Source organism: Chiroxiphia lanceolata, chromosome 6 (genome assembly GCF_009829145.1).
Source record: "Chiroxiphia lanceolata isolate bChiLan1 chromosome 6, bChiLan1.pri, whole genome shotgun sequence".
Classification (NCBI taxonomy): Eukaryota; Metazoa; Chordata; class Aves; order Passeriformes; family Pipridae; genus Chiroxiphia; species Chiroxiphia lanceolata.
In genome coordinates, this window is record NC_045642.1 from 64,228,582 (window position 1) to 64,247,653 (window position 19,072).

The 19,072-nt window shown below is 44.1% G+C and overlaps 1 protein-coding gene across 1 annotated transcript in view; it reads left to right on the forward strand.

The window, feature by feature from the left end:
• Nucleotides 1-19,072, forward strand: part of LOC116788458 (MAM domain-containing glycosylphosphatidylinositol anchor protein 2-like) — a 196,872-nt gene that overhangs the window by 112,388 nt on the left and 65,412 nt on the right. Inside the window, exons 4-6 of the mRNA XM_032691301.1 lie at nucleotides 10,410-10,605; nucleotides 14,516-14,520; nucleotides 16,836-16,967. Of these exons, the coding sequence (XP_032547192.1) occupies nucleotides 10,410-10,605; nucleotides 14,516-14,520; nucleotides 16,836-16,967 (333 nt within the window). The remainder of the gene's footprint in view (nucleotides 1-10,409; nucleotides 10,606-14,515; nucleotides 14,521-16,835; nucleotides 16,968-19,072) is intronic.

Sequence of the window (19,072 nt, forward strand, 5' to 3'; positions counted from 1 at the left end):
TTGGATATTAGGGAAAATTTCTTCCTGGCAGGGGCTGCCCAGGGAGGTTTGGAGTGCCCAGCCCTGGAGGTGTCCCAGGAAGGCCTGGCCGTGGCACTCGGTGGCAAGGTGGGCATCGGGCACAGGGGGTGGACTCTGATCCTGGAGCTCTTTTCCAGCCTAAATGATCCTGGGATTAAAACTCGTGCTGGGTTAAGGAGGTTCTGGTAGGGAAAAGGACGTGAAGAAGGTTGTATTTCGTATTTCAGAATAACTCAGGGGGTTCAGGACTGTCAGGCTCAGCTCTGTGATGGAGCCGTTTCCGTCGGTTCCCAGATGTTTGTTTATTATTATCCCGCCTTCCAAGCGTCTCCCGCTTGGATCGTCTGAAGACAAAGGCAGCTAATTAACAAATGAAAGCAGCCAACTGTGCAGCCCCAGCAGCTGAAAGGAGATGATGCAGCAAATAAAGGCTGCCATCCTGCTGGCCTGTTCCCCTGGAGCTCAGGTGAGGGTTCTTGGATCCATGGAATATCCTGAGCTGGAAGGGACCCCCAAGGATCATCCAGTGCAACTCCTGGACACCCCAACAATCCCACCGTGGATCTCTATCCAAACCACCCAAAATTCCAAGTGTGATTTGAAAAGCCAAAGTGTCCCCCCTCCAAGTCATTCCCGTTCCTTTCACTGAGGAAAAAAAAATCCCTCTTAATTTATATCTCTATGAATTCATCCATTTTCCTCCTGCTTCCTTTAGTCCCAGGACATCCTTTTGATTTGTGACACTTCCCTGATTTGTACAATAGCCACATTTCCCTTTATTCCTTCTTTTCACCTCATCTCATTTTCCTTATTATTTTATTCTTATTTTTTGCTTAAATCCCTGAGCAAAGTATTCCCTGTGGGGGAAGATGACAATATTCAGGTTTTTATTGCCAGCAAACAGGAATAGAAGTGGTGATCCAGGGGTGACTGATGGAATTCCTGAGTCAAATCAGCTGGCAGAGCTCTGGGAGAGAAACCCAGAGCTGCTGGAAAAGGCAGAAAAGTCTCTGAGCCAGCCCAGGCTCTGCAGGGAGAGTTTCCTTCCCTGGGACGGGAGGGAACAGGAAAATCCTGGATTTCACAATTTGCTGGGGTGGGAGCACCTTTAATTCCAGCAAACAGGAGCAGCTCCAGGGATCCCAAGTCCCAGCAGAGACATCAGGGAGTCTGGGGTGGAGACCTGAGTTTGGAGCCATCCAGGCAAAACCCTTTTTCCATCTCTGATGACACTTTCCTAAGAGACCAGGGTAAGACTTGCTTGGGAATGGAAATCCTGGAGTTTTCTGGAGTTTTCTGAAGTTGGAATGATACCTTTTCCCAGCCCTTCTTAAGTTCCAGATTATTTAGGTTGGGAAGGACCTTAAAGATCACCCAGTTCCATCCCCCTTCCACTATCCCAGACCATCCTGTGGTAGATGATCCGTGTTTCCCAGGTATTTCTGGGAAACTTTGGAATGCAGCCCAGAGAGGATAGAAGAACCTGTGCCACCCTTGTGAGCATCTTCCACCCCGACATTCCCAGCTCTCCTGATTCCCAGCTCCCTCACATCAGACCCATTTGGATCCCCTTAGCCTGGATTCTGTGTTTCTTTGGGATGTGCTGGGAATTCTTCCCATGCAGAATTCCCAGCAGGGACAGCAGGGAGCGTCCAGGGCTGGGCAGCCACTTTGGGATGGACACCTGAGTTTGGAGCCATCCAGGGAAAACCTTTTCCATCTCTGATGACACTTTCCTAAAAGACCAGGGTAAAACTTACTTGGGAATTGAAATCCTGGAATTTTCTGGAGTTTTCTGGAGTTGGAATGATGCCTTTTCTCAGCCCTCTTAAATCCCAGATGGTTTGGGTTGGGAAGGACTTTAAAGCCCATCAAGTTCCAACCCTCTTCCACTATCCCAGACCATCCTGGGGGAGATGATCTGTGTTTCCAACTCCCAGGTATTTCTGGGAAACTTTGGAATGCAGCCCAGAGAGGATAGAAGAACCTGTGCCACCCTTGGGAGGATCTTCCACCCCGACATTCCCAGCTCTCCTGATTCCCAGCTCCCTCAAAACACACCCATTTGGATCCCCTTAGCCTGGATTCTGTGTTTCTTTGGGAATTCTCCCAGTGCAGTGCTCAGCCTGCCTGTGCCATCTGGCTTTTGGAAGCTGTTTGGTTCAATTCAGAGCCTAAAGACTGAGAAATTGAACCTAATGGTGGCAGAAACCTCAGTGGAAAACAGATTTCTGTAATTATTTTCCTTTTGATTAATAGACTTTAACTCTGTAGCAACACCCAGGACTTCAGTTTAATTTAAAGAGTGATTAGTCAGTTGACTCTTCAGAATTTGACAACAAAATGAAAATTTTGGGGATTTTTTCTTTTTTTGCCTTCTTGTAAAGCACTGAAATGATTCACCTGGTTGAGTTTCCAAATTCTAAATCTTTCTATTTCCCTTCTCATGGAGTTATTTTTGGGCAGGACTTGAAGTCATTGAATTCTTGGAATGGTTTGGGTTGGAAGGGACCTTAAAGATCATCTAATTCCAACCCCTGCCATGGGCAGGGACACCTTCCACTCCAGGTTGCTCCAACCTGGCCTTGGACACTTCCAGGGATCCAGGGGCAGCCACAGCTTCTCTGGGAATTCTTTTCCAGCCTCCCCCCTCCCAGCCAGAATTCCTTCCCAATATCCCATCTAATGGACCCTCCAGCAGTGAAGTATCAGCAAAGTGTAAAATTGGGGTTCTCTTGTTCCAAAATGCAGCTGCTGACAGCTCTGATTCCAAAATGCACCATTTGCAAGAGAAAGAACCACAAAAACCAGCAAGTCAAGGGCAGAATTTGGATAATGGTGTATTTGGGATTTCCTGGGGATTTCTGGGATTTAAATCAGGGAATTATCTGAGGTTGGTCCCTTCCCACGTGTTGCTTTCTAAAATATTTGCTTTAATGGCACTGTAAGTTCTGGTTTTTGGTCCACAAAGAGTCCTGGAGTGATTTGGGTTGGAAGGGATTTAAATCCCATCCCATCCACCCCCTGCCATGGGCAGGGACACCTTCCACTAGATCAGGGATCCAACCTGGCCTTGGACACTTCCAGGGATCCAGGAGCAGCCACAGCTCTCTGGGAATTCCATCCGAGCCCCTCACCGCCCTCCAGCCAAAAATTCCTTCCCAATATCCCACTTAAATCTCTCTTCTTTTAGTTTAAAGCCATTCCCTGTGTCCTGTCCCTCCCTCCCTTGTCCCCAGTCCCTCTCCAGCTCTCCTGGAGCCCCTTTAGGCCCTGCAAGGGGCTCTCAGCTCTCCTGGAGCCTTCTCTTCTCCAGGGGAACCCCCCAGCTCTCCCAACCTGGCTCCAGAGGGACTCCACCCTTGGAGCATCTCCATGGCTTCCTCTGGACTCTCTCCAGCAGCTTCACATCCTTCTGCTGTGGACCACGGAGCTTTAAACACGTTTTTTTTTTGAAAGTCTCTTTATCAACTTGAATATCAATTAGCAACAATTCACCCAGCCATGGAAACCAGAGCTCTGCAGAGCTTCCACCAGGGATCAGGTGGCTTTAAAAGCAGGGAATTTGGGAGTTTCAGACGATCCAGAAAACATCTTTTTAACGTTTTTAACTTTTTTTTTTTTTGATGCTTTTAATGCTTTTTGTCCCTTTCAGCTCTCTCAAAGCTCAGCCTCGTGCAAGGGCCCAGTTAAACCTTTCCCTGGCCCTGCCCAACCTGGATCAGTGAGATCTCCAAAAAAAACTGGGAGCATCATTTTGCCTCCTATTTGTCAGTGCTGCTCCTTTTCACTTTGTGCTGCAGCTGCCGGGATTTTTCCAGCACTTAGGATGGAAAAATATTCCACTTGGTTCTGCAGTGCGAATTTTCCATGAATTGACCATTATGAAATGCTTTGGCAGAGGACTTTGCTGCAGTTGGATTCCCAGCCTGGAATGCTTTGAGGTTTTCCTTCTGCTCTTATCCAAATCCATCCCCTGGCAGAGCCCAGTGCCTGCTTCTCCCTGCCAGTGCTGGATCAGCTGGAAAAGGACTTGGGAGAAGGGATGGAGGGACAGGACACAGGGAATGACTTTGAGCTGGAAAAGGGGAGATTTAGGTGGGATATTGGGAAGGAATTCTTTATTCCAAGGGTAGTGAGGTCCTGGCACAGCTTGTCCAGAGAGGTTGTGAACTCCTCACGCCTGGAATTCTCCAAGGTCAGGTTGGACAGGCCTTGGAGTGAGGAAGGAAAGGAAAAATGCCCAGATTGGATGACAGAAAGGCTGGGAGAGCTGGGGGGGGTTCCCCTGGAGAAGAGAAGGCTCCAGGGAGAGCTGAGAGCCCCTTGCAGGGCCTAAAGGGGCTCCAGGAGAGGTGGAGAGGGACTGGGGACAAGGGAGGGAGGGACAGGACACAGGGAATGGCTTTAAGCTGGAAAAGGGGAGATTTAAGTGGGATATAGGGAAGGAATTCCTGGCTGGGAGGGTGGGGAGGCCCTGGAATAGAATTCCCAGAGAAGCTGTGGCTGCCCCTGGATCCCTGGAAGTGTCCAAGGCCAGTCTGGGATCCCTGGGCTAGTGGAAGGTGTCCCTGCCCATGGCAGGGGGTGGCACTGGTTGATCCCTAATATCCCTTCCACCCCAAACCATTCCATGATTCCATGGTTCTGTAACCCAGCATGGACCTGTTGCAAGAGACACAAACCAGAGGGGGCATCCCAGCTCCTGGAATTCTGGAGTAATTTGGAGTAAATTAATCTGACAGGACCTGTTTTCCAACCCCCTGCCCACACCAGGGCCAATGTCAGGTTAGCTCAGGTTGCTCAGGGCTGTGTCCAGTCAAACTTTGAGTGTCTCCAAGGGTGGCATCCTAAATGACAAATTTTGGGTCTCAGCACTTACATCATAGGAAAAAACCCTGTTTTATCTTGGGGGATTTTACAGGGGGATTAGGTATTGAATATACAGATGCAACAGGTTACATGCAAAAGGGAAGAACACAATGGGTTTATACAGAGGTCTGATAACATCAGAGCACCTGTGCCTTGGCAGAGCATTCCAAACAAGTGACATCTGGTCTGTCCCTCAAACAGAGGTTTTTCCCCAGCTTCTGGAACTGAAGGTTTTTCTGTTTAAACCTGGCAGTTTCTTTCCTCATATCCAAACTTTGGAAGCCGACGATACCCCTCGGCGAGCTCACCTTTAGGCCTGGTTTTAGGTTTTGAGGGATTTTGCTGTGTCTATTTTATCATAGAATCACAGAATCAGCTGGGTTGGAAGGGGCCTCTGAGATCATCCAGTCCAACCCTTGATCCAACCCCGCCGTGGTTCCCAGCCCATGGCACTGATGCCACATCCAGTCTGTCCTTAAACACCTCCAGGGATGGAGAATCCACCCCTTCCCTGGGCAGCCCATTCCAATGGCTGAGCATCCTCTCTGCAAAGAAATTCTTCCTAATCTCCAACCTAACCCTCCCCTGGCACAGCTGAAGACCGAGCCCTCTTGTCTTGCTGAGAGTTGCCTGGGAAAAGACACCAACCCCCCCTGGCTCCCCTCCTGTCAGGGAGTTGCAGAGAGTGAGGAGGTCTCCCCTGAGCCTCCTCTTCTCCAGGCTGAGCCCCCCCAGTCCCTCAGCCTCTCCTCCCAGCACTTGTGCTCCAGTCCCTTCCCCAGCCTCGTTGCTCTCCTCTGCACCTGCTCCAGCCCCTCCATGTCCTGAGCTGAGGGCCCAGAGCTGGACACAGCACTCCAGGGGTGGCCTCAGCAGCGCTGAGTCCAGGGCAGGAATCACTTCCTGGCCCTGTTGGCCACCCTGTTCCTGAGCCAGGCCAGGATCCATTGGCCCTCTTGTCCCCCTGGGCACACTCTGGCTCCTGTTCAGCTCCCTGTCCATCCCCACTCCCAGCTCCCTTCCTGCCTGGCTGCTCTCCAGCCCCTCTGGCCCAGCCTGGAGCTGCCGGGGGTTGTTGTGGCCAAAGCTGAGCGAAGCCCTCTTGAGTATTTCCCACCATCAGCTCAGGGGGAGAGATGACAGAAGTGATCCCTGGACTTGGTGATGTCTGCTGGAAATCTTCCTGTGCGACACCTTCTGTTCCCATCCAAATCCCAGGAAAAACTGTTTGCCCTAAAAATCGCCACCGGTTCATCCGCTCCTTTTTATTTCCTCCTGCAGGAGTAGAATGCATAACACCCCCTTTCCAAATGCTGCTGGGATTTCAAATAACCTTTAAACCAACACTGAGATCTCATTAGGAAATGCCAACCTCATTTGAGGCACCGGTTCCACAGTTTGCTCCCGTGGCATTAAATTAAATGTTTCGTCGGGTAGGACGAGGGTAACATTTACTTAAAATCTGTGCCCCCATTACGAGGTATCATTGCTTCAATTATTGCAAATTCTGGAACATTTTGCTTCTAATTAATCAAGAGGCTTCGCTCTTGTTATGCAAATGCAAGTGGAGCTGCTGAAGACTAATTTTTAGGTGCAAACTGCTTTTCGCCGGGGGGGTGTTGACGAATTCCAAGCTGTTCAGTTTGTTAACAGTGGTTTTCCCTTCAGCCCATGGGGCTCACAGTTCTTGGGAAGGGACAAAATCCCAGATTTTGTGAGAGCTGCTGCACTCATGGACACCTCACACAACACCCTGTGGTTGATTCCAGCAGGGTTGGAGCAAAATGCACGTGATGCTCCCCCTAAAAACCACTGTCCTTGTTCTCAGGGATGAGAGGAAAGGGCCTCAAGTTCTACCAGGAGAGGTTTATATTGGATATCAGGGAAATTTCTCCGTGGAAAGGGTTTTTAAGTGTTGGAACAGGCAGTGGTGGAGTCACTGGAAGTGTTCAAAGAACCTGTGGATGTGGCACGGGGGACAGGGTTTGGTGGTGGTGGGTTGATGGTTGGGCTGGGGGATCTTGGAGGGCCTTTCCAATCAATCCTGGGATTCCATGATTCCACCTTTGAAGAAGGACTTGGGTGTGTGGGTTCCCTTTGTCACATGAAGACTGGAGTGTCTTGTTCTACATTTCCCTGGATTGTGGCCTCAAAAAAAGGAGGGAATTGTCCTCTCATTTGTTACCCACACAAGACTTTGCAAAGCCAGGGTTAAATTTGTGCGCGAGTGATTAAATCAGTCCTACTCAAAACAGTGTTGAAATTTTAGGAGGAAAATGTTCTGAAGTGATTTCAGTCAAGGCTGAGTGGGAATGTGGGAATGTGCTTGGAGATCCCACCTGGAATGCAGCATCCAGCTCTGGGGCCCCCATAAAAGAAGGAGCTGTTGGAAGGATTCCAGAGGAGGCCACAAAGGTGCTCCAAGGGCTGGAGTCGCAACTTCTCTGGGAATTCTATTCCAGGGCCTCCCCAACCTCCCAGCCAGCAATTCCTTCCCAATATCCAGCTAATTCTTTGGCTGGACAGTTGGATCACGGGGATTCGTGGCCTGAGGAGGTCCAAGGTGGCAGCAGAGGAAATGTTTGGGAAGCTGGAGAGCAGGGAATGGTGTCCCACAAACTGATCTGAGGCTCATGAGCAGTTTGGGCTGGAAGAGCTTCCCAGCTCTGTGTGGGCACATCATCTAGGAGGGAATGGGAAATGCCCAGACTGGATGTGGGAATGGCTGGGAGAGCTGGGGGGGTTCCCCTGGAGAAGAGAAGGCTCCAGGGAGAGCTGAGAGCCCCTTGCAGGGCCTAAAGGGGCTCCAGGAGAGCTGGAGAGGGACTGGGGACAAGGCAGGGAGGGACAGGACACAGGGAATGGCTTCAAACTGCCAGAGGCAGGGATAGATGGGATAGTGGGAAGGAATTGGGTGGTCATTCGGAGGTTGGGTGTTTTCAACCAATATTTAGGAAAAATATCCGTTGCTTCCCTGGTTGTGTTTGATTTTCCATCCTTAATATAACTGTTCCTTCTGACAAAGCTCATACAACCCCCCAGCTTACTCCTGGTGGAGTAAAGCCCAAAAATCACCTTGGAGCGCTCACATTCCAAGGAATCCTCGTTCCTTCCCTTCTCCATCCTTGAATTCCGCCGGGGCTCTCGTTTGCTCGGAGCTGCTGCAGCGGGAATAATTATATGATATCTGTCTTTTAATCAAGAGGAGTGTGTTCTAAAGCCTGTGATGAATTTACCTTGCTGGAAGTTAAATGCCTGTAACTAAAGAAGGGAATGTGCATCAAATTGCTGGATTAAATTGCGGCTCTGAAGGGAAAAACAGCTGCGTGCCCATGATCGGTGCGCTGGTGGCTCCTACCATTAGGATGCAAATCAGGCTGTCTATTTATTTCCAAAAAAGCTTCATAATTTCGTCTGAAAGGCATAAAAGAAACGAGTAGTAAAGCTGAAAAACCAGCTGAAAGCAAAGGAGTAATGGGAGCATAATAAAAATATGATTGGCATTATCCTGCGTTGATATCGGAGATGTTATTGTGTCTAAAAAGCATGGGTTGGAAATGCAGCTCCGTTCCAAGGGAGTTTTAAAGGGGGTTTAAAATGGAGTTTAAAATTCTAAGGAAAGGGAGTTTAGGACTCCAAATTAAAACAAGCTCCAAAACTGAATTTTGCTGCGAAATCCCTACAATCTGTGGCTGTGCTGCCTCTATTTTGCTCTCGACTTTTGTACGCGCACGTCCCGTCGGAGACTCGACGAAGCCTGATTTTATCTTGCTTTGTCTTCCTGAAAGAAAATCAGATTAAATTTAAACTCCACGTGAAAACAAGCTCTAAACCTGAATTTTGCTGCAAAATCCCTAAAATCTGTGTTGCCTCTGTTTGCTCTTGACTTGTATATAATGCAATGCATATGCTTCTTGTCATAGACTCAACTAAAGCCTGACTTTATCTTGCTTTGTCTTCCTGAAAGAAAATGAAATTAAATTTAAAACTCTACATGAAAACACACTCCAAAACTGAATTTTGCTGCAAAATCCCTGCAATTCGTGGCTCATGGAGCTGATTTTCCTCTGTTTTGCTGTTGACTTCTCTACGATGTGACGCAAGTGCTTTGTGTCGTAGACTCAACTAAGTCTGACTTTCTCTTGCTTTGTCTTCCTGAAAGAAAATGGAATGAAATTTAAACTTCACATAAAAACAAGCTCCAAAACTGAATTTTGCAGCAAAATCCCTACAGTTTGTGGCTCCTGGAGCTGTGTTGCCTCTGTTTGCTCTTGACTTGTATATAACGCGATGCACAATCTTCATGTCGTAGACTCAACTAAAACCTGACTTTATCTTGATTTTTCTACCTGAGAAGTGAAATTTAAAACTCCACATGAAACACACTCCAAAACTGAATTTTGCTGCAAAATCCCTACAGTTTGTGGCTCATGGAGCTGTGTTTCCTTTGTTTTGCTGCTGACTTCTCTATGATGTGACGCACACGCTTCATGTCGTAGACTCAACTAAGTCTGACTTTCTCTTGTTTTGTCTTCCTGAAAGAAAATGAAATGAAATTTAAACTTCACATAAAAACAAGCTCCAAAACTGAATTTTGCTGCAAAATCCCTACAATTGTGGCTCCTGGAGCTGTGTTGCCTCTGTTTGCTCTTGACTTGTCTATAATGCGATGCACAATCTTCCTGTCGTAGACTCAACTAAAGCCTGACTTTCTCTTGCTTTGTCTTCCTGAAAGAAAATCAGATGAAATTTAAAACTCTACATGAAACACACTCCAAAATTGAATTTTGCTGCAAAATCCCTACAGTTTGTGGCTCATGGAGCTGTTTCCTTTGTTTTGCTGCTGACTTCTCTATGATGTGACGCACACGCTTCATGTCGTAGACTCAACTAAGTCTGACTTTCTCTTGTTTTGTCTTCCTGAAAGAAAATGAAATGAAATTTAAAACTTCACATAAAACAAGCTCCAAAACTGAATTTTGCTGCAAAATCCCTACAATTTGTGGCTCTGGAGCTGTGTTGCCTCTGTTTGCTCTTGACTTGTCTATAATGCGATGCACAATCTTCCTGTCGTAGACTCAACTAAAGCCTGACTTTCTCTTGCTTTGTCTTCCTGAAAGAAAATCAGATGAAATTTAAAACTCTACATGAAACACACTCCAAAATTGAATTTTGCTGCAAAATCCCTACAGTTTGTGGCTCATGGAGCTGTTTTTCCTCTGTTTTGCTGTTGACTTCTCTATGATGTGACGAACACGCTTCGTGTCGCAGACTCAACTAAGCCTGACTTTCTCTTGCTTTGTCTTCCTGAAAGACAATGAAATGAAATTTAAAACTTCACATGAAAAGACGCTCCAAAACTGAATTTTGCAGCAAAATCCCTACAGTTTGTGGCTCATGGAGCCATGTTGCCTCTGTTTGCTCTTGACTTGTATGTAACACGACGCACGATCTTCCTGTCGTAGACTCAACCAAAGCCTGACTTTCTCTTGCTTTGTCTTCCTATCTCTTCCCAGATTTGGATGATCCCATAGTGACAGTCCACCAGAGCATTGGGGAGGCCAAGGAGCAGTTTTACTATGAGAAAACCGTGTTCCTCAGGTGCGTGGCCAACTCCAACCCGCCGGTGCGGTACAGCTGGCGCCGCGGGCAGGAGGTGCTGCTGCAGGGCTCCGACAAGGAGTGGAGATCTACGAGCCCTTCTTTACCCAGGTAAGAATCCCAGGAGGGAATTCTGACCTTCTTTAGCCTCTGGAAAAGGATCCTTGCCTGATTTCTGGGGTTGGGAATGTGGGGGATGCCCTCGAAGTAATGACGTCCGAGCGAATGCGCCTGGTTGTTGTTAAAAGACTTCCTGATATAAATTATGGCTTTATTATTTTTGTAAAACACTTTTTTTTGGGTAAAATTGTAAAATAAGAAGTTTTGGGAGGATATCTCTATCGGGGGAGGCCTTTTAAAGTGATTTTTCCTGTCTGCTGCAAGCCCAGAGCTCTCAGTTGACTCCTGTTTCCCCATCCTTCCCATATTCCACACACAAGTTGCTGCCTAAAAAGCTCTTGGTGAAGGCCAGGGGAGGTTTCTATGAAATATTTTTCTTGGGAAGAGTTGGAAAACGTTGGCACAGTCTGCCCAGGAAAGTGATGGAGTCCCCATCCCTGGAAATGCTCAGAAAACCCGTGGATGTGGCACTTGGGAACATGTTTTAGTGGGGTTTAGTTGATGATCTGAAAGGTCTTTTCCACCCTCAACCATTCCAGGATTCCAAACTCTTTGGCAACTCCCCGTGGTGGTTTTTTTTTATTATTTTTTCTGCTTTTCTTGTCTTTAAATAGAAATTTTTTGTGCCAGAATATCACACTTGAGAGAGGAGGGGGCAAAAGGGGAATAAATGCTCTGTGCAGATCCCTGCCTGGTGTGTGGGGTGGATGTGGGGATTTTTTATTTGTTTAAGTTTTAATTGTTTTAATTGTTGGTAAAATTATAAAATAAGAAGTTATGGGAGGATTTCCCTCTCTGGGAGGCCTTTTAAAGTGATTTTTCCTGGCTACTGCAAGCCCAGAGCTCTGAGTTGACTCCTGTTTCCCCATCCTTCCCAATCCAACACGGAGATTCCACACCAGAAGTTGCTGCCTAAAAAGCTCTTTATTGAAGGCCAGGGGAGGTTTATATGAAATCTTTGGGAAATGTTTTCTTGGAAAACATTGGAACAGGCTGCCCAGGAAAGTAGTGGAACCCCTATCCCTGGAAATGCTCAAAAATCCCGTGGATGTGGACTTGGGAACATGTTTTAGTGGGGTTTAGTTGATGATCTCAAAGGTCTTTTCCACCCTCAACCATTCCAGGATTCCAAACTCTTTGGCAACTCCCCGTGGTGGGTTTTTTTATTCTTTTTTTCTGCTATTCTTGTCTTAAAATAGCATTTTTTGGTGCCAGAGTTTCACACCTGAAAGGGGAGGTGGCAAGAAAAAAAGAGAATAAATGCATTTTAAAGCTTTCTTGCTCCCACTCACAGCCAGGAAACCAGTCTGGGCCCCGTCAGCTTAAATGAGATTAATTCATTTTCAACACATTCACACAGCACCAGAATAAAAGGGGCACATCCCATTGTCTGCAGGCAAAAGTGTGGGATGGTGTTGGCAAAAAAGAAACAATGTAGAAAAAAAAATGTAAAAACCAAAAATATAAAAAAAAAATTAAAAGGATAAAAATTGTTTTGGAACAATCTCAAGCAATAACAAGTAAAGAGGGAGGTGAAAAGTGCTGATTTGGTGTTCAGAGCAGAAAGCAACCTGTGACTTTCAGAAATAATTTTCAGCTGATGATTGGAGAGCACCTTCATTTTTTTTCCCTTTTATTGTGCTTGACAGCTTTTTATTGCTCCATATTTTCCCTGGGAAAAGCAGAGCTGGAGCCTCCTTGCAGAGCTGGGAATTAGATTAAAGAGCCCAGTTATTGATCTGCTCAGCCTAATAAAATTATTTTTAATTTCATGACTTTTTAAAATTTATTTTTTATTTTTATTAATTTTATTTGATTTACCTCTTTCTTTCTTTCTTTCTTTCTTTCTTCCTTTCTTTCTTTGTCTCTTTCTTTCTTTTTTTCTCTTTTTTTATTTTTTATTATTTCTAATTATTTCATGATATATTTTTATTTATTTTAGTTACCATTTTCATTTAAACCCAGTTTAGCAAATCTGTGGCTTGTTTGCTTGGGCTTGAGTGCCTAAAGTGGAGTTTTTAAATGTTTTAATTAAAAAGTGAGAGTCTCTCTGAATAGAGGATTTTTGGTTTATATTTCAGCACAGAAATGCTGATTATTGCCTTCCCTAAAAATCTAAGAATTTCTCTAATGAAAATTTGTCACACAAAATTAAATAAATTAGATATTTTTTAATATTTCCAGGCTATTTGGATCATCCTTCCTAAAATCTCTTGAGCGGGTTTAATTAATGAATAAATCACATTTAATAAATGAAAATAAATCAAATGAATGAATAAATTTAATTAATGAATAAAAAACACATCCTGTTGACAGTTAAAAGCTTCTCCATGACGTTTATTTATTTCTTGGAGGTCAGTTTGAATTAGTGTGTCCTGACAAGATCTGCTCCGTGTTTATAAGAGGGAAAAGATGTAATTAGAGGGTCAAGAGTCGTCAGCATCTTCTGCCTAATTAGCTCAGCTAATGAGAGGGTTGCAAATCGTGGGAGCTGATGTGAAGAGGGACCAAGAGGGACAAATTTGGGATGGAATTTTCTCGTGGAGTGGCTTAAAGGTGGATTTTATCTGAAAATCAGGGGAAGTGGAAAAGGAAACAAGTTGTGACTCAAAATTTCTCAGGTTTTTTACCCCCAGAAAAGGGATATCTGTTATTTCTGATGGTTTTCTTGTTTTAGTTATGGCAAAAAATCCCAGGATGGTTTGGGTGGGAAGGGACCTTAAAGCTCATCCAGTGCCACCCCTGCCATGGGCAGGGACACCTCCCACCAGCCCAGGCTGCTCCAACCCGGCCTTGGACACTTCCAGGGATCCAGAGGCAGCCACAGCTTCTCTGGGAATTCTATTCCAGGACCTCCCCACCTCCCAGCCAGGAATTCCTTCCCACTATCCCACCTATCCCTGCCCTCTGGCAGTGGGAAGCCATTCCCTGTGTCCTGTCCCCCCACCTTGTCCACAGTCTCTCTCCATCTTTCCTGTAGATCCTTCAGGTCCTGGAAGGCCACAATCAGGTCACCCCAAAGCTTCTCCTCTCCAGCTGAACAATCCCAACACTCCCAGCCTTTCCTCCCAGCAGAGCTGCCATCCTCTGATCATCCTGGAGCCTCCTCTGGACCCATCCCAGCAGATCTGTGTCCTTAGATATGTTCAGATCTCCATCCATCTCCACACCAGCTTCTCTGGGAATTCCCCAGCCCGTCCCACCCTCCCAGCCAGGAATTCCTTCCCAATCTCCCACCTTTCCCTACCCTCTGGCAGTGGGAAGCCATTCCCTGTGTCCTGTCCCTCCATGCCTTGTCCCCAGTCCCTCTCCAGCTCTCCTGGAGCCCCTTCAGGCCCTGGAAGGGGCTCTCAGCTCTCCCTGGAGCCTTCTCTCCTCCAGGGGAACCCCCCCAGCTCTCCCAGCCTGGATCCAGAGCAGAGGGGCTCCAGCCTTGGAGCATCCCATGGCTCCTCTGGACTCTCTCCAGCAGCTCCACGTCCTCCCTGTGCTGTTCCCAGGGCTGGAGCAGCTCTGCAGGGGGTCTCAGCTGAGGTGACACAGAACCAGGATCCCCCTCACCTCCCAACACCCAAACCAATGAGACACGGGAGCTTCTCAGGCCTCAAATCCAACTGATTTAGACAGAATTCCTAATGCAGCCCATCCATCCCTGCCAGAAGGAGTCAGGACTAAATGGATCCATTGTCACCCCCAAAGCCACTTCCAAAGCTCCACCCTGGCTGGGCTCTGTCTCAGCTGATTCCCAGGATTAAGCAGATGGATGAGGGGCCATCCAGGTTTGGCCAACAAAGCATCTCCCATGTGAACCTTCACCCCAGGACAGGCAGAGACTCAGCCAGGAATAAAAATCCTTCAACTCTGACAGGGATAATAAAACTCCCTCTCAAACAATTGCCAGGTTTGGTAAATATTTCCAGGGGTGAGGGCACGGAATGAGCTTTCCTGTGCTGTTCCCAGGGCTGGAGCAGCTCTGCAGAGGGGTCTCAGCTGAAGGGGCAGAGGGACACAATCCCCCCTGCCCTGCTCCCCACGCTGAGGGATCACCAGAATCCCGTTGGCACTTAAATCATGGAGGGCACCTGGAAAACTGGGCACCTCCAAAGTAATCCTTGAACTTTGAACCGAGTTTTCCAATGGTCAGGAGACATCAGCTCCTTATTTCAGCAGCCACGGAGCAAAGCTGAAGGTTCTCATCTGTGGGAGTGTTGAAAATGCCAAACTTCCCAAATCCCAGATTTTTTTTCCCCTCCTAGTTTGCATCCTCCTCGTCACACGTCGTAATTGCCTGAGCGCGAGATTAATTTGCTGTATTTACAATAATTAGGCAATTAGACGTAATTAGACTAATTACCCAAAGCAATGAAGAAAAATACATCCATTTTTTCTAAATCTCTGCAATCTGGGGATGTGATCCAGAATTCCATGGTGAGCTCAGCCCACGGGTCGGACTCGGAGAGCGGAGCCGAGGAGGGAATTGCTGGGATGTTTCCCTGTGTTTCCAGAACTTTCAGAGCCTGGATCAGGCCGTTCCCTATCCCAGATAAACCTCCTAAAGCAGGATCTTCGCCTTTAGGATCAACCTTTCCAAGGCCTGGTCTAACAAACATTAAATCCCACGGGCTTCACTAATCCCATCATCCCACTGGGACTGATTAGACGTAGAAATTCCAATATTCCAAACACCTCCCAGGCCTGATTCCAAGGACTTTTTTTCTTGCCTCTTCATCTCTATCTTGTTTTTATGGATTTATTTTCCTTGCCGGTTCCATAGAAGCATTTTCCTACCCTGTGGAAATACATTTATTTATTAAATATTTAAATTTATTTTAATTTTTTTGTTTATTTTTATTACCTTTCTTTTTTCTCCCTTTCTCCCTTTCTCTTTTTCTCTCTCTTCTCTTTCTCTCTTTCCTTTTTTATTTTCTAATTTATTTCATTGTATTTTTATTTATTCATTTACCATTTCAATTCAGTTTATTTATTTACCCTCCTATTTATTTGTTTATTATTTTATTATTTTTTAAATATAATTTTTCTGGTTTCATTTATATATTTTTATTATTTTTTATTATTTATTTATGTTATGTTATAATTTTCTATTTGTTTATGTTACAAATTTTAATTAGTTATGTTATTTCTGTTTTTATTTATCACTTACTTCCTTAATCCATTTAGTATTATCATTTATTTAATTCTTATTATTTTATTTATATATTTTATTACATTTTCCATTTATATATTCTTATTAAATATATTTATTAAAATAAATTATCCAAAACTACTTTTATTGATTTTATTTTATTTACCAATCTATTATTAGATATATATTATTTATTTTATATTTTTTTATTTTTATTTATATCATTTATTTATCATTTACTTCCCTAATCCATTTAGTTATTTATTATTTATTTTAATTATTATTTTTATTTATTTTAATATATTTTTAGTTTATTTATTTATTCTTATTAAATATATTTATTAAAATAAATTATCCCAAATACCACTTTTTGATTTTATTGTATTTACTATTCTATTTATTAATTATTATTTTATTTATTTAATATCATTTCCTTTTTTATGTCATTTTATTTATCATTTACTTCCTTAATCCATTTAGTTATTTATCATTTATTTTAATTTTTTATTCATTTATTATATTTTTTATATTTACTTATTTACCATTCATTTATTTGTTTATTTTTTATTTATTTATTTATATAATTTTTATTTTATTTATGTTCTTTTTCATTATCTCCTTCATCCATTTCATTATCATTGTTTATTTTAATTATTATTTTTTTATTACATTTTCATTTATTATTTATTACTGTTCTATTTCTTTTTTATTATTTTATTTATTTTATATCAATTTCTGTTTTTAATGTTATTTTATTTATCATTTACTTCCTTCATCAGTTTCGTTATTTATCATTTCTTTAATTCTTATTTTTATTTATTTCTACTGTTTATATTTTTATTTTATATTTTACTTTCTATATTTTATTTTTAGTTTTTATTTTTATATCTTATTAGTTATTTATTTATTTACCCTTTTTAAATAACATTTATTAAATAAATCACCCCAAAAAACGCCGCGACTCGACTCCGTCAAACCGGTTTCCTTCTCTCATCCAATTTGGGTGTTCCCTGCATCCCTCCTTGTCCCTCTGCCTCTTTCCCTTCCTGATTCTCCCTCTCTCCTCCTCCTTTTCCAGGGAGAAACAAGATCCTGAAGCTGAAGAACCTTCGCCCTCAGGACTACGCCAACTACAGCTGCATCGCGTCCGTACGGAATGTCTGCAGCATCCCGGACAAGATGGTCTCCTTCCGCCTCTCCAACAAGACAGGTGGGGCTCCAGTGTTGTCCCATCACTCCTCCCCTTGGGTTTTTGCGGTGGCTCAAACCAGCACATACCAGAAAAGTCCAAACTCCAGTTTCCCCCGAAGGGGTGGGGGAAGGGAAATAGGATTTGGGATTTCTGTGGTGGCTCACTCAAACCACCACGTTTTTGGTGCTATGACTCAGATCATGAGACTTGTGAGATAAAGAAGTTTTCAGACATAACAGACTGTACTATTGTTGAGAGGGCAGAGCTCTAGCTGTAATTGAGTGCTTAATACAGAGTTAAGTTTGTGATAATGTTGTGCTGAGGTATAGTAGAAGGTTCATATTTCATTTTAGGTTATATGTTAATTGCAGAGTATTGAAATTGTTGTGATACCTGATCTTTCACAGTAGGGAAGGGGTGGAGAAGACTGGAAATTGGATTTGGGTTTTTGTGGTGGCTCAAAACCACCAACATAAAAATCCAAACTCCAATTTCCCCCCGAAGGGTGGGGGAAGCCTGGAAATAGGATTTGGGATTTCTGGTGGCTCAAACCACCACGTTTTTGGTGCTATGACTCAGATTTTTGGATTGGCTGCGAGCAGAATGATGAGACTTGTTGAGATAAAGAGAGTTTTCAGACATAACAGACTGTGCCATTGTTGAGAGGGCAGAGCTTTAGCTGTAATTTGAGTGCTTAATACAGAGTTAAATTTGTGATAATGTTGTGCTGAGGTATAGTAGAAGGATTCATATCATTTTAGGTTATGTTAATTGCAGAGTATTGAAATTGTTGTGATACCTGATCTTTCACAGTAGGGAAGGGGTGGGAGAAGACTGGAAATTGGATTTTGGGTTTTGTGGTGGCTCAAACCACCACATACCACAAAGTCCAAACTCCAATTTCCCCCGAAGGGGTGGGGGAAGCCTGGAAGTTGGATTTGGGATTTCTGTGGTGGCTCACTCAAACCACCACGTTTTTGGTGCCATGTCTCGGGTTTTTGGATTGGCTGGAGGTAGAATGATGAGACTTGTTGAGATAAAGAAGAGAAGTTCTCGGACATAACAGACTGTACCATTGTTAAGAGGGCAGAGCTTTAGCTGTAATTTGAGTGCTTAATACAGAGTTAAATTTGTGATAATGTTGTGCTGAGGTACAGTAGAAGGATTCATATTTCATTTTTAGGTTATATGTTAATTGCAGAGTATTGAAATTGTCGTGATATCTGATTTTTTACAGTAGGGAAGGGGTGGGGGAAGCCTGGAAATTGGATTTTGGATTTTCGTGTGGCTCAAATCACCACATTTTTGGTGCTATGACTCGGATTTTTGGATTGGCTGCGAGTAGAATGATGAGACTTGTTGAGATAAAGAGAAGTTTTCAGACATAACAGACTGTGCCATTGTTGAGAGGGCAGAGCTTTAGCTGTAATTTGAGTGCTTAATACAGAGTTAAATTGTGATAATGTTGTGCTGAGGTACAGTAGAAGGATTCGTATTTCATTTTAGGTTATATGTTAACTGCAGAGTGTTGAAATTGTCGTGATATCTGATTTTCACGGTAGGGAAATGGGGGGAAGCCTGGAAATTGGATTTGGATTTTTGTGGTAGCTCAAACCACCACATCATCCACCTCCATCCCCAGGAAGAGTGTGGGAATTGTGACCTCTCCCCTTTTTCCCAACTTTGCTGTTGCAGCCACAACCCCCTCTGTCCACGTGAGCACCAGAATTCCTGTTAACGTTGATGGGAGACCATCAAATTGTAATTTTCAGAGCCCAGGGCAGGTGATTGTGGGTAATTTTGCAAAAAGAATGAATTATTCCCAACTCCCAGATTGCCGTGTTTATTTTGGGAGAAGATGGTCTGGCTGGAGTAATTTCCAAAGCAAACAGCCCGAAAAAAATTACACAAATTCACACTTTCTCATGAGGAATTTGGTTGCAACCATCAAGGGCAGATTAGATGTGAACAGTGATTACTGCAACAGATCATTCCAGACAGGGACTGATGTGTTGATGACTCTGAGGCAAAACTGTCTCATTTAATAAGATTTTGCCTCGTACAAACTTCATCTGGTGTAACTCCGTAGGAATTATAGAAACTGTAACCCAGAGGAATCCAAG